The sequence below is a fragment of the Cervus canadensis genome, chromosome 28, assembly GCF_019320065.1.
Source record: "Cervus canadensis isolate Bull #8, Minnesota chromosome 28, ASM1932006v1, whole genome shotgun sequence".
Taxonomy (NCBI): Eukaryota; Metazoa; Chordata; class Mammalia; order Artiodactyla; family Cervidae; genus Cervus; species Cervus canadensis.
Window position 1 is genome coordinate 18,614,782 of NC_057413.1, and position 15,230 is coordinate 18,630,011.

Here is a 15,230-nt window from a genome sequence, read left to right on the forward strand (position 1 = left end):
ATTGATCTGTCTGCTTATTTACTGATTATGTGAAACGCCATATCGTATGGAGTCAAGAAGTAAAACAAAAGCAGCCACTTAACTCCCTAAAGTGTGTTAGTGTTGAGTTAGTATGAAGATGCTAAAGTAACGTACTTTTATCCCTACAAGTCTAACTACCAACACTTAACCCAGATAATCTGGTTTTCCTGCCTTGACCTAGACCAGGGCCTCTGGACATTATTGATGTTTTGGATCTGATAATTGTAGGAGAGGTGGGAGGCTGTCCTGGGAATTGTAGGATGTCAACAGCACCCTTGGCCTCTACCCACAAGATGGGAGTAGTAGCCACCTCCATTCCCTATGACTCTGGACACTGCCAGCAGCCCCTAGTGGTAACTCTGCCCCTGGGGGAGAACCTGCTGGAAACCAGCCCCTAGATGGAGGCCTAGACCCAGACGTTCTTCTTCTCTCGTTTACTTCAAAATAGGAAGATCTGAATCCGTCACTAACTTTTACAGCTAGAAATTAAAAGACAGCAAAGTGGTGGATCTGGCAACAGCCAAGATTTGACTGCTTTTCTCTACAGACAGGTAAAGGACACGAATAAATTCTAGCCTGTGAATTTAGCCTTCTTTTATGTGACTCTTGCTGACCTGCTTTCTTCCTTTGCTACAGAACATGAGAATTATAAACAGGGAGTTGAACGAATTTGTGTGGGATGTTTTTGATATGTATACCGATGCCCAGGAATGGTCCAAACATAAGAATTACTCATGTTCTGTTTAGCTCAGTTGTCAGGAATCTGCCTGCAATACAAGAGACCCAGGTTCAATTCCCAGGACAGGAAGATCCACTGGGGAAGGAAATGGCAACCCACTCCAGTATTCTTGCCTGGAGAATGTCATGGACAGAGGAGCCTGGGGGGCTGGTCCCTGGTGTTGCAAGAGTCGAAAACAACTTGGCGACTAAACCACCACCAGGTGTTTTTAAACCACCATGTTCTGTTAAGGGAGGGTGGGGGTGTCCCGAGTGAGCAACATGCAAATCTCACTCGTGTCTGGCATTACACTAAGAATTAAGCTTCTCCAACATGGAACTCTGCTCAATGTTATGTGGCAGCCTGGGTGGGAGGGGAGTCTGGGGAGAATGAATACATGTGTCTGCATGGCTGAGTTCCTTTGCTGTCACCTGAAACTATCACAACATTGCTCACTGGCTATACCCAAGTCAAAATTAAAAGTTAAAAAAAAAAAAAGAATTAAGTTCTTAAGAATTAAGAACAAGTATTCACACGTTCAGGGGACATATAACTCTATTCTCTTTTCTGTGTTTGTCCTTGCCTATATTTTACTTCTATTTATCAATTTGTTCACATCAAATTGAATAGGTATGTATGAATAGGTATGAATAGGTATATCTGGGCATGCAGGGTGTTTATATATCTTTGTGTGTTTCAGAGCATTTATTGAGTGGGTTTACATCTGTGTATGTGTCAAAAGGCAAAACGATATATCTTTTTTTAAAAATCAATATATAACTATTGAGATCTGCCTTTACTCCTGATGCCAAAGTAAAATCCAAAAGGATCAAAGGTTTAAACGACAGTTAAAAGTTGAAAGATGAAAACATGGGATAATTTCTTTATAATCTAGGAGTGAAGAGAACCTAAGCTAATCATAGAACTTAATGATCGTAATGAAAGACTAAAAATTTGACTGCATCAAAATTTAACATAACTTCATGAGAAAAGCAACATAAAGAGTAACAAAAATATAAACTGGAAAACAACCCTACAAGGTAAGAACAATTATATGCCCATTTTATAGATCGAGAAACTGAGGCACATAGAGACAAACTAGTGACCCCAAACTCAGATCTAGGTACCAGTGTCTCCAGGGCCTCATGGGAATGTCCTCAATAATTCTGAGCCCATCCACTTGCAAGAAGATTACTCTGACATACCTGTGGACAGCCCCACTCCTCAGAGTTATCTTTTCCGTGACCATCTGCAGTACATGATCCCACTGATTCAAGGCTTTTCTAGGAATGAGGAGTCGAGAAGCTGGGTTTATGAGGTCTCCATTTGCAATCAAGCTGAAAAAAAGGCAAAGCCAGTGAGGCAAACCATTCGACACAGTTATGCCTTTAAAACTACAGAAGAAGTCCCAAACCAAAAGGAAACCAACACTAATTCTGACCCAAAACATAAAGGATTCCAACTTACAAGATGGTGCAGGGTTCCAGAAGTGGTTTTCTAAAGCGAGATGACACATTGATCCTGCTGTGGGTTACTGGTTTTACCTTTAAAAATAAAGAAATACAAATCATTGTACTTTTGTTAGTGTTTTTTTTTTCCTATGAGGAAAAACTAGAGGTTTCCAGGGAGCTGGCTGAGAACTGCGATGCTTTTATTAAAACCTTGCTTTTTTCCCCCCACTTATATAAACCCTCTGGGCTCACCCTCTATCAATGGCATATAGCTTTAACAGAGCTCTCAAGAAAGATTTTCTTTAAGCCCTGGGCATACTCCTCACGATCTATACCAAAAACTGAAACTGCTGAGCTACTGTGAGAATTCCAAGGCCATTTTTAAAATAGTTCCTTTCTGTCAAACAAAAATAAGTAAATGTATAAATTTTTGAATGAAGTGCCCTCCCCCTCCAGGCAAAACAGAGTGTTTGGTCATCTCTGCCCATCCACCCACTCCCTAGAGTCACTGGGTCCCCGCCAGGCACTTAACCCCATCCAGTTCTCCTAAGACTGACTCCATCAACTTTTCTCAGCTTCACTTCCTCCTCCGTTCACCAGCCACACTCTAAACAGCACGTTCCCTTCCCAACCCCCCTTGCATCTGGGTGGGTCTGGTCATCTTTCTGGCCCCTTTTGTTTCCAGGGTCCAAGCTGTTGTATCGAGAACCATATGGCCCCTCAGGCACCTTCGACTAAGACAAGGCTTTGGCATTGGTCAAGCCTCTCCTCCTCCCAAATCAACTATTTCTTACATTTCCCACAGTGCATTGTCCAAATCCTCACCTTTCACCCTAAATCCTAAAATCTCACTCCAGGCACACTTACTCTCAGCACATCATCTCCTTCCAAACTTCAAGAGAATAAAGCTCAACAGGCATGAAGGCTCTCAACCTCACTTCCCTCCAAGCTCACTTCATCTACATCTTCACCACTTTTCTCCTTTGCTGCCTGTTTCAGAAGGATCCTGACCCCTTTACAGAGCTAAATCTGCGTGTCTTGATTTTGTCCCCTGCTGCCTGTTCCATTAAATATGTAAGGCCCTCCACCCCCATTGTTTTCAGTTTCCCCCTTGACCCTGTGGCCCTTTCTCTCCTCTTCATCATTCCTCTTCCTATTTCCTTCCACCCCATCTTCTCCTCAGTCTTCTACTATCTGGATTCCAGTGAAAGATAAATCCCAACTCTTCATTTTTCAGTTAGTTAATTTTTTATTTTTGGCTGCCCTTGGGCTTCATTGCTTCATGCACCAGCTCTAAGGTGCGTGAACTTCAGCATTTGCATCACACGGGCTCAGCAGTTGCAGCTCATGGGCTCTAGAGCAAGGGCTCAGTAGTTGTGGCACATGGACTTAGTTGTTCTGTGGGTGTGGGATCTTTCCAGACCACGGATTGAACCTGTGTCTCCTGCTTGGAAGGCAGATCCTTGACCACTGGACCACCAGGGAAGCCCTAAGTCCCAACTCTTAAGCTTGGCTTACAAGGACCCCCATGACCAACCACTGTTACTAGCTTCCCTCACCTTCCACCAAATGCTTCTTCCTCCACAACCCCTAGGTGTGACTTTAGGTCAAACCAGCCGGCCCCCAATCCATTGCCCGAACACATTCTGAATCCTCTTCCACACCTCTGCTCATCTTGCCCCTGCCTAAAATGCCCTCCCCCTTCTTCCAGCTGCTGAAATGCCACTCGCTAATCAACACCCAGCTTGGTGATCAGCAGTCCTTCCCTGTTCATCCTTCTTCACCTTCCTGTCTCAGACTGATATAGCTACTACAGGATTGCTGATCACGCTTGCTTACAGGGCTGTTTTTCCTTCCTGATTTGAAAGGGAACTGATTAATGAAAACAGCCAACATTTACTGCACTATATTTAATAACAAGCCTTGTACTAAGTAAAGGCATTATATATCATTAGAACATCAAAACCATGCCCTGAAGTAAGTACCCTATTTTACAAACAAAGAAACTAGAGGTTAATCATTTAATTTGCCTAAAGTCACACATACTAAGGGGCAGAGTTGTCCACACCTATGAACTTCTACTTGCTTTGCACTGTGGTAGTTAAAGATAAATTAACCTTAAATAATTCATGCGACTCTCTTCTGGAAAATTATGCCATTTTGAGAAGAACAAGGGGCAAAATTCTTGACTTGCCAGTGCCTAAATCAGCGCTTGGCAATGCCTAATTGCACAATAAATGTTTATTGAAATTTAATTAAAAAAAACTAGAGTGAACATTTTTTAATCAATCATAAACAATCTTCGTACATTTTTTTAAACCCAGAGATTCTTGGCCCTAAGCTAACATTTACAGTGATGTTGACTTTTTTAAAAAGTTTAACAGATAATGTATGCACCTGACCAAAATTCAAGTGGTAAAATGGAGGATACAGTAAAAAGGAGGAATATCCCTACCTCTGGTCCCCCAACCACAAAGCTGCAACTAACTTAACAATGGTCATTCAAAGACAGCCTACACCTGCATATTGTCTTATGTAGACATTTTATACATGTAATTTTTAAACACAGGGATCACTTGCTATGCATATTCTTTCGCATCTTGCTTTTTTTCATTTAACAATTCACCACAGAAACTGTTCCACATTGGTCGAGTAAAGGTTGCTTCATTCTTTATAAAAGCTATGATATCCACGCTGTGAATCTACCATAATTTATTTAATCTGTCCCTCAATGACAATCCTTCCACTTGCTTCTAAACTTTTGCTCTCGCAGGGAATTCCCTGGTGGTCCAGTGGTTAAGTCTCCATGCTTCCACTGTGGGGGGCACAGGTTGGACTCCTGGCAGGGATCCTGAATGCCACATGGTTGGCCAAAATAAGTAATAAGCTTTTGCTGTTGCAAATGATGCCATGATAGATTTCCTCACAATATTTATCTGTATGGATATGTAAATGTATCTGTCAGTCAGTGCAGTCACTCAGTCGTGTACGGCTCTTTGCAACCCCATGGACTGCAGCATACCAGGCCTCCCTATTCATCACCAACTCCCGGAGCAGGCTTAAATTCATGTCCATCAAGTTGGTGATGCCACCCAACCATCTCATCCTCTTGTGGTCCCCTTCTCCTCCTGCCTTCAACCCTTCCCAGCATCAGGGTCTTTCCCAATGAGTCAGTTCTTCGCATGAGGTGGCCAAAGTACTGGAATTTCAGCTTCAGCATCAGACCTTCCAATGAATATTCAGGATGATTTCCTTTAGGATGGACTGGTTGGATCTCCTTGCAGTTAGTTCAAGAGACTCTCAAGAGTCTTCTCCAACATCACAGTTTAAAAACATCAATTGTTCGCTGTTCAGCTTTCTTTATGCTCCAACTCTCACATCCACACAGGACCACTGGAAAAACCATATCTTTGACTAGATGGACATTTGTTGGCAAAGTAATGTCTCTGCTTTTTAATATGCTGTTTAGGTTGGTCACAGCTCTTCTTCCAAGGAGCAAGTGTCTTTTCATTTCACGGCTGCAGTCACCATCTGCAATGATTTTGGAACCCAAGAAAATAGTCTGTCACTGTTTCCATTGTTTCCCCATCTATTTGCCATGAAGTGATGGAACCAGATGCCATGATCTTTGTTTTCTGAATGTTGAGTTTTAAGCCAGCTTTTTCACTCTCCTCTTTCACTTTCATCAAGAGGCTCGTTAGTTCCTCCTTGCTTTCTGCCATAAGAGTGGTGTCATCTGGCATATCTGAGGTTATTGATATTTCTCCCAGAAATCTTGATTCCAGCTTGTGCTTCATCCAGCCCAGCATTTCGCATGATGTACTCTGCATATAAGTTAAATAAGCAGGGTGACAATATACAGCCTTGATGGACTCCTTTCCCATTTGGAACCAGTCTGTTGCTCCATGCCCGCTTCTAACTGTTGCTTCTTGACCCGCATACAGATTTCTCAGGAGGCTGGTAAGGTGGTCTGGTGTTCCCACCTCTTAAGAATTTTCCAGTTTGTTGTGATCCACACAGTCATTAGCTTTGGTGTAGTCAATGAAGCAGAAGTAGATATTTTTCTGGAATTCTTGTGCTTTTTTGATGATCCAACGGATACTGACAATTTGATCTCCAGCTCCTTTGCCTTTTCTACATCCAGTTTGAACATCTGTAAGTTTTTGGTTCATGTACTATTGAAGCCTGGCTTGGAGGATTTTAAGCATTATTTTGCTCGTGTGTGAGATGAGTGCAACTGTGCGGAAGTCTGAACATTCCTTGGCATTACTTTTCTTTGGGATAGAAAAGAAAACAGACCTTTTCCAGTCCTGTGGCCACTGCTGAGTTTTCCAAATTTGCTGGCATATTGAGTGCAGCACTTTCACAGCATCATCTTTCAGGATTTGAAATAGCTCAACTGGAATTCCATCACCTCCACTAGCATTGTTTGTAGTGATGCTTCCTAAGGCCCACTTGACTTTACACTCCAGGATGTCTGCCTCTAGGTGAGTGATCACACCATCATGGTTATCTGGGTCATTAAAATCTTTTTTGTATAATTCTTCTGTGTATTCTTCCCATCTCTTCTTGATATCCTCTGCTTCTGTTAGGTCCATACCATTTCTGTCCTTTATTGTGCCTATCTTTGCATGAAATGTTCCCTTGGTATGTCTCATTTTCTTGAAGAGATCTCTAGTCTTGCCCATCCTATTGTTTGCCTCTATTTCTTTGCACTGATCGCTGAGGAAGGCTTTCTTATCTCTCCTTGCTATTCTTTGGAACTCTGCACTCAGATGGACATAGCTTTCCTTTTCTCCTTTGTCTTTTGCTTCTCTTCTTTTCTCAGTTATTTGTAAGGCCTCCTCAGACAACTATTTTGCCTTTTTGCATTTCTTTTTTTGGGGGATGGTTTTGATCACCGCCTCCTGTACAATGTTACAAACTTCCATCCATAGTTCTTCAGGTACTCTGTCTATCAGATCTAATCCCTTGAATCTATTTGTCACTTCTACTGTATAATCATAAGGAATTTGATTTAGGTCATACCCGAATGGTCTAGTGGTTTTCCTTACTTTCTTTAAGTCTGAATCTTGCAATGAGTTTACCTGTAGAATATACTCCTGTATCTGTAGAATACATTATTCTACAGTGTATCTGTAGAATATATTATCAGAATTGAGAAACTGCTGAAATAAAGAAGAGGCAATTTTTTTCAGTTTAATGGAATGTATTGCAAGCTTTATTCTTGATTGATCCCAAGTCACTTGATTTATTTAGCTCATACTATAGCATAGCCTTGGAAGACCAACCTAACTATGACCAACCTAAACAGCATATTAAAAAGCAGAGACATTACTTTACCAGCAAATACCAGTCTAGTCAAAGCTACGGTTTTTCCAGTAGTCATGTATGGATGTGAGACTTGGACCATAAACAAAAACAAATGGTAAACAATTGATGTTTTTAAACTGTGGTGCTGGAGAGGACTCTTAAGAGTCCCTTGGACTGCAAGGAGATCAAATCAGTCCATCCTAAAGGAAATCAATCCTGACATTGGAAGGACTGATGCTGAAGCTGAAACTCCAATACTTTGGCCACATGATGCGAAGAACTGACTCACTGGAAAAGACCCTGATGCTGGGAAAGATTGAAGGCAGGAGGAGAAGGGGACGACAGAGGATGAGATGGTTGGATGGCATCAAGGACTTGATGGACATGAATTGGAGAAAGCTCCAGGAGTTGATGATGGACAGGGAAGCCTGGCGTGCTGCAGTCCATGGGGAGGCAAAGAGTCAAACATACTGAGCAACTTAGCCAAACTGATAGCATAAGAAAATATGTTATTTTCCGGAAAATATTCCAGAATTATTTAACTGCAAGTGAATCTTTGCATGTTTGAAGGACAGGCCTTTCTGATTCCACATCTATGCGTATCTTTCTCATGAAACCCTCCCCACCTCTGAATACTGCCGCCCTGGCCACTGGGCTTAAAACTTCTGCCACATCCCTGGTTCTCTATTGCCCTTCCCTGCCTTTTTTGTTTTTTAAATAGCATTCACCATTATCTAACATATCATACATTTTATTTAATCTAGTTTTCAATTTATTGTCCCTACTGTTACTGCACAGTAACTCTCAATATTAACTAGTAATGTGTTAAGCACATACTTCATACCAATTGTTATTTTTTAAATGGTTGCTTGACCTTGATTACTTAATACCCTGTTGGATTGTTGAATTAAAGATGAAGGTGAATACATTATAAAAACAAATAACTTTGAAAATGCCCAGTGAGTTGTCTGATACATGCTATTTTTCTTGACTACATACTTGTCGATAGTAACTATACACAGAAATTCACAAATAGATGATTTTTTGAATAATTATATAACTTTATTCTAAGTGTATATATTGTTGCTTGAATCAAATCAAACCATCTGTCTTGAATAAGCTGCTTTCCTCATTCAGTATGACAAAAATATTCCCCAAATGTTCATGATTAACCAGTGTGAATTGAAGATTAACCTTAAGTATACATTTCTTTGAATTATTATATATAATTAACTAATGTCTGTTTCCAGATATAGTAATACAAGAATTTGAAAACACAATCCAAGCAATATATTTGAATTGAAAAAAAATATGTAAGACCATTATATAAAATAGGACTTTTGAGGGGAAAAAAGTACCATTTTTCACTAAAAATGCATTTTTCTATTTGTCATTTTAAATAATAACTTAAAATCACAAAAGAATTAAGCAAATCAATTACACATAAAAGGAACTTTCCCAGAGCTCATATCAGGAATTAAGTATTGGCCACTTGGTGTTAATCTAGAGACACTGCGGCTTAGATATAAGAAGTGTGATAATGAATCAGAATATATTTTTTAAATAGGTACATTTTCTTATCAGCCTGTACACCTTCCAAGGCCCTTTGAAAATAATGTTTGAAACATGAGAATAACGTTATGTATCAATACACCTGGTGACGGAGGGATGGACCCCAAGGGACAGAGTGGAGGTACTCCCACTCGGACCCCCATGGACCAGGCATGTCTCATTGATGAGCATCCTGGCCAGTGTTAGGTGTGTGGTCTGTGACTATGGAACCAAGTCAAATGAAACGGCATCCATGCAAAACCCAGTCTTTCATTTTGGACCCAGCAGAGTGCACACTCCTGGTTGGCTTTATCAGTGAGCAAGGGAACCGCTACCAAGCAAACGAAGGGCATGCTTACAGCGGTCCTCTCGTTTTGATTCTGAACAGGGTTCAACATTGTCTTGGAAAAACCCAGTCTGAGAAGGAGCTTAGCCTGGTGAATCAGAGGGGAATCATTCCTTGAGTGGAAACTAGGTAGGTAAGCAGATAAAGAAACAGATAGACAGACAGACTAAATATTTGGTTAACATTTTTTTTGGAAATATTCCAAACATAAATTTGGAAATATTTCAGAGTCCAAGGTGGCAAAGTGACTTAAGTTGTGTTCACTCTGCTAGAATGGAACAAGCCAGGTCTTTGGATATAAAGCACATGCACCTTCCAATATATCACTCTGCCTCTGGCATCTTATTTAGATTATGTTTATATCATCAGTGGCCATACCAAAGCCAAAATAATAATAATAAGCAGGAAAAAAAAGTTATGTGAATTTGATGCTTATCATTTAATTTAGTCAAATTCCATGTGACACTTGGACAATACTGCAGCTGGGTCAAGTTAAAACCTGCATGATCTTAAAAATATTAATTTTTATTAAAAATAAACTCAATGAAATTAAAATTGTGGTTGTGCAAATACATACCTGGATTGATAAAATCAAGATCTACAAACTGAGGAACTGACTAAAGGTCTGAAATTCTGAACTCCAGGACTGATTGCCAATTCAATGCCTCACACCTCATTTTCTTGCTCTGTAAAAATAAGGATAATCCTGCTAAACTTGCCCAAAGGGATACTCCATGAGCTAATCAATGAAGCGGCAATACCACTCCCTGGGGCTGTTAGGCTGAATGCTTCAGGGACTCCAACAGCCTCAAAACTCAGCACTCGCCACCTCTTGAAACCCCAGGCCAAGTAAACCAGTGTGAGGCTAAGGACTTGAGGAAATGATGCTGTTAAAGGACACCCTCATGAAAATCTAAAGACCACTGATCTCTGATTAAAAAAAAAAACTCTTGATACAATTAAAAGACTCAATTTTAAACTGCTTTTAAAAATATGTATCATGTTTTTGTAACCGTCCACATAAAAACTGTCCTTTTATAACTAAAGCCTGAAGACTTAGGCTTTTAGGGACAAAAGCATACTGAAGTTACTCATTGGCAACATACAGCTCAACCCACACAAAAAGCCTTCAACTCTATTTTCCTCCAGAGGCCACCACTGCCTTTAGACCAAGTCCGTGTGTCCTGGACTTGGGTATTTGAGATCGTATTTGAGCTGGCCCCATTTCTTCATACTCTGACACTCTTCATACTCTGGCCTCATTTCTTCACAATCTAACCTCATTTTTCACTATCCTATCACCTACCCTTCACTCATCTGGAAATAATTCCCTCCTCAGAAATTCCATATCATCTTGTCTGAATCTCTCAGACAACATTTTCCACAGATATAACCCATTTCCCTTATATTATCAATATTTTCATGTACTGCATCTCTCTCTTATTTATTTATTTTTTTAGTATAGAACCGCAACTGTAACTCAAAGATCCATTCATGGTGCTGTGGACATAGAATGCACTCAGTACATACTTTTTTAAATTGAAGTATAGTTAATTTACAGTGTTGTATTCGTTTCAAGCGTACAGCAAGGTGATTCACACACACGTATATATTCTTTTTCACATTCCTTTCCTTGATAGATTATCATAAGATACTGAGTATAGTTTCTTGTGCTATACAGTTGGTCCTTGTTGTTTATCAATTTTATATATAGCAGTACTTGTATGTTAATCTCAACTCCTAATTTGTTTACCCTCCTTTCCTCTTTGTTAACCACAAGTTTATTTTCCATGGATGTGAGTCTACTTGTGTCTTGTGAATATGTTCATTCGTGTCATTTGTTTTAGACACATTTAAGTGATATCATATGATATTTGTCTTTCTCTGTCAGACTTAATATGATAATCACTTACAATGAGAATCTCTAGGTCCATCCATATTGTGACAAATGGCATTATTTCATTCTTTTTTTGTGACTGAGTAATAGTCCACTGTGTATGTGCGTGCGCACGTGTGTGTATATGTGTGGGTGTGGGAGGGGGAGGGGAATAGCTTCAGTAAAAAATTAAACAAAATTAGGACCAATTATTTTGAGCACATACCATGCCCAGAACTACATCAAACACTGTCCATATTTACCTTGAGTTTTACAGTATCTTTGCTAGTTATTTTCAGATACACTTATAATTGCAAAATACATCAGAATTTATTCAATGCTTTCATTTATAGTGATGTTTGTTCCTCAAAATAATATGATGAGGTTAGTATTATTCCAATTATATAGAAAGGAAAAGACGACCCTCTCCACTCCTCAAAGTCACATAGAAAGTAAAGCAGCAGTCACATGGGTCCACTTCTGATTCCCAGCCTAGGGTTCATTCCTACTGATGTTGCTCAAGGCAGAAATGGACCACTAGCAGAAATAGTAGACACATATTTGCACCCACTTAAACAAGATCTTTCTTGAATTATACACAACTAAATATTCATAAACATTTTTATATACTGGCATATCTAGACCACCCTCAGGCAGTGGTTCCAGTCTCTTCTCAAGACCACTCAAGTTTCTCTCCCCTTTGCTGCTACCTGTCAGATATTCCTTACATGACTATATCAGTATAATTTATGGGACTTCAATGGAATAAAAATTGAAATCTGTTAACCCCCTGAAATTTTAGAAATTCCAGGAAGGCAAGGCAGTGACAAAATCACCAGAGCCAGTGAAGTATTTTCATCAGCATTGTTATATAATAATGAAAAATTCCAACTACTCTAACTTCAGCGACAATCTAGTTATAGGAGATGTTTCTAATTATAATGAACCAGCTGTTTAGAACATTCCCAGAAGGGTCCAATTAGTTTCTCTGAGCTGATGAAACCACTCATCTCTACCTCGGCCCTCTACAGGTCCCCATGTTGTTGTACCCAGTCCAGGGGCTGATTCCCAGAAGAAGGGTTAGGATTCATCTGTTGGGTGTGAATTATCATCTGTTTCAGAGGGTCATTTTTCTGCCAATAACAGATATCCTAGCATCAGTTTGCATATTTGTCTTTTGAACTGTTCTCTAAATGAATGTCTCTCTTCGCTGAAGCAGGAAAACAACTCAAAACAAATTCACAAAGAATATGACTACTCAAAACAGCAAGGTAAAAGATTTCTCTTTAGCATAAAAGTGACCCCAAAGTTACATGCCATTAAGAGGGAGACTGCACATGTGTAGACAAGAGGTATGTAGGAGATGTCTGTACTGTTCCCCCAGTTTTGCTGTGAACCTAAAATTGCTTTAAAACATAATATCTAAAAATTTTTTTAAACTTTTAAAAAAGTGACCCAAAAGATAATATATCCATCATTAGTAATACCCTTCTTGAAAAATTCTAGTGTAACCATATATTTAAATGTGTATATACTGCTAAATGTTTTTGTCTGCAAAAACAAATGATCACCAATTTTCATCAAATTTTGAACCATCAAATTAACTTCCCAGCATATCACAAATTTTTAAACCATTGGCATTCTGGTTTAATTTTCTCTCTTCTGTGCTTTGTGGAATATTTTAAAAGACCAGATAATCCTAAGCATTCTGAATATATAATGTTAAACCTCTCATTTACTAACTTTATTCTAAAATAATTATTTTCAATGGGAACTCTATCTTATAGCAAAACCAAACAGGACTTGAGTCATTTTTAAGGCATTCAAAAGTAAGTCAGCATGGGTTTCCCTAATGCTATGCTGAAGAGAATAATATGACCCTCATAAAGTTAAAAAATAACCAATTAACTCAAGAGCACCCTTAGGAGACATTACGGGAACCACCACTAACAAAGCATTGAAAAAAATTTTGTCATCAGACTTCTCTTTAATATTTCTTCTTAACTTACTATCCCTTGCTTACTATTTCACCATTGTCATTTTTGTTTGGTTTGTTTTCCCAAATGGCATTCTGGTTACCAAACCAATCCAGGCAGTGGACTGTAAAATTTCCACTAAGAATGCAGAGCAGCTGGAAGTGGATAAATAACAATGCAAGATGAAAGTTAGCAATGCGGAGCATGCAGGAGCGGTCCAGGTGGGCAGAGTACAACCTCCACCTGCATTTAAATAAGTCCTTTAGTCCTCAGGATTCCCACTGAAGAATGTGCCAACTGCACACGATCTACCTGCAGTCCTTCATAAATACTAAGAGAGCTATTAACCTACATCTTATGACGCTAGAAAGTAATGATGTTGTGTTTAGTCGCTCAGTCGTGTCCAACTCTGCGATCCCATGGATGGTAGCCCGCCAGGCTCCTCCGTCCACGGGGATTCTCCAGGCAAGAATACTGGAGTGGCTGCCATGCCCTTCTGCAGGGGATCTTCCCAACCCAGGGATCGAACCCAGGTCTCCTTCATTGAAAGCAGATTCTTTACCGTCTGAGCCACCAGGGAAGCCAAGAAAGTAATGAAGTGCTCAAAAAAGTGTTAGCCTAGTGTTAGTTGCTCAGTTGTGTCCAACTCTTTGCCATCCTATGAACTATAGCCCACCAGGCTCCTCTGTACATGGGATTCTCTCTGTACATAGAGTGGACAGCCATTCCTTTCTCCAGGGGATCTTCTCCATCCAGGGGTGAACCCAGGTCTCCCTCACTGCAGGCAGATTCTTTATTGTCTGAACCATGCCACAGAGAAGCCATCTTGAAAGAGTCGGCATGGGCAAAGCAGGAATAATTTAAGTAACAAAATGAAATATGCTGGTGCTGGATTTTATCCCAGAGAATAAAATAAATACCCACAAGCCCATATTGGTATAAAGAAATAACTGAATGAATGAATGAACAAATAAATGTGAGAAAAAGGACAACTCTCCCATATGCTAGAATTCCAACAAATAGATGTAGAAGGCACAATGGACATAGGAAATTACCATTAGGTAAATAGCACTGTAATAATTGTTGCAGGCAGGAACCATCCATGGATGACAAAATTTGTGGGTAAAATCCTGAATGATAAGAAAAAGTATATTTGCATAGTTTCAAAGCATCTTCCCTCAAAATATTTGATAATCACAAAGGAAAAACACTAACTTTACAGTGGAGAAAGCTATTAAATTCCACCTTAACCAAGAGATCAAAACTGATATCATTAATAAGAAGACATATCAGCATTATGTACTCTAAGAAAAAAAAATAAAAAAGGATTAATTCTCAGTGATTCAATCAAGAGATTTCCCTTCCCAACTTCTTCTTAGAGCATGTACTTTAGAAAACTGGCAATTATAAGTACTTTCTCCTCTCTTTGAAAGGTATGTACAATCTTTCTGAAGATTAAGATAGGCCTTTGCCAACTTTATGACCTGCTAATGTCTCTCTCAAAGACCTAGTATATAAACATCAAGAGAGATAACACCCTTATCTTTCACTTTCTGTTGGGGGACAGAAGCCTAATTTCAGTGGATACCTTACTCCAAGCTGCAAGCTACTTCTTTTCATAAAGATATGAGTATTATAGTTTTTCTTCTGGATAAAGCCTACTAATTAACACAGATTGTCACCCCCAAATACCAGGTGAATTGACAATGAACGGTGTGTGACAAATGGTGCTTTCAAGTCCTCACACTTTGGACAAGTTATTATCTTGAAAACATGTATGTATGCTGTGGGCGGCACCTGCTTGACTATATACAAGAGTAAAATTTCTCTCTGTCATTGAAATCTCTTAGTAGATTGCCTGTGATTCATGTCATACTCTGATTTAACGCATATTCAGTAACAAAAGTGCTTTCTTTCTCTGCCACCTTTGTAGAGAGGATTTAAGGACTGAGAGATTTTGTTTTCAGTTACGTTTCTC

At 39.5% G+C, this 15,230-nt stretch overlaps 1 protein-coding gene across 1 annotated transcript in view; it reads right to left on the reverse strand.

Annotated features, from left to right (window-relative positions):
- Window positions 1–15,230, reverse strand: part of DCDC2 (doublecortin domain containing 2) — a 153,744-nt gene that overhangs the window by 96,626 nt on the left and 41,888 nt on the right. Inside the window, exons 4-5 of the mRNA XM_043450799.1 lie at window positions 2,207–2,283; window positions 1,945–2,076 (exon numbers count right to left, since the gene is read on the reverse strand). Coding sequence (XP_043306734.1) covers window positions 1,945–2,076; window positions 2,207–2,283 — 209 coding nt within the window. The remainder of the gene's footprint in view (window positions 1–1,944; window positions 2,077–2,206; window positions 2,284–15,230) is intronic.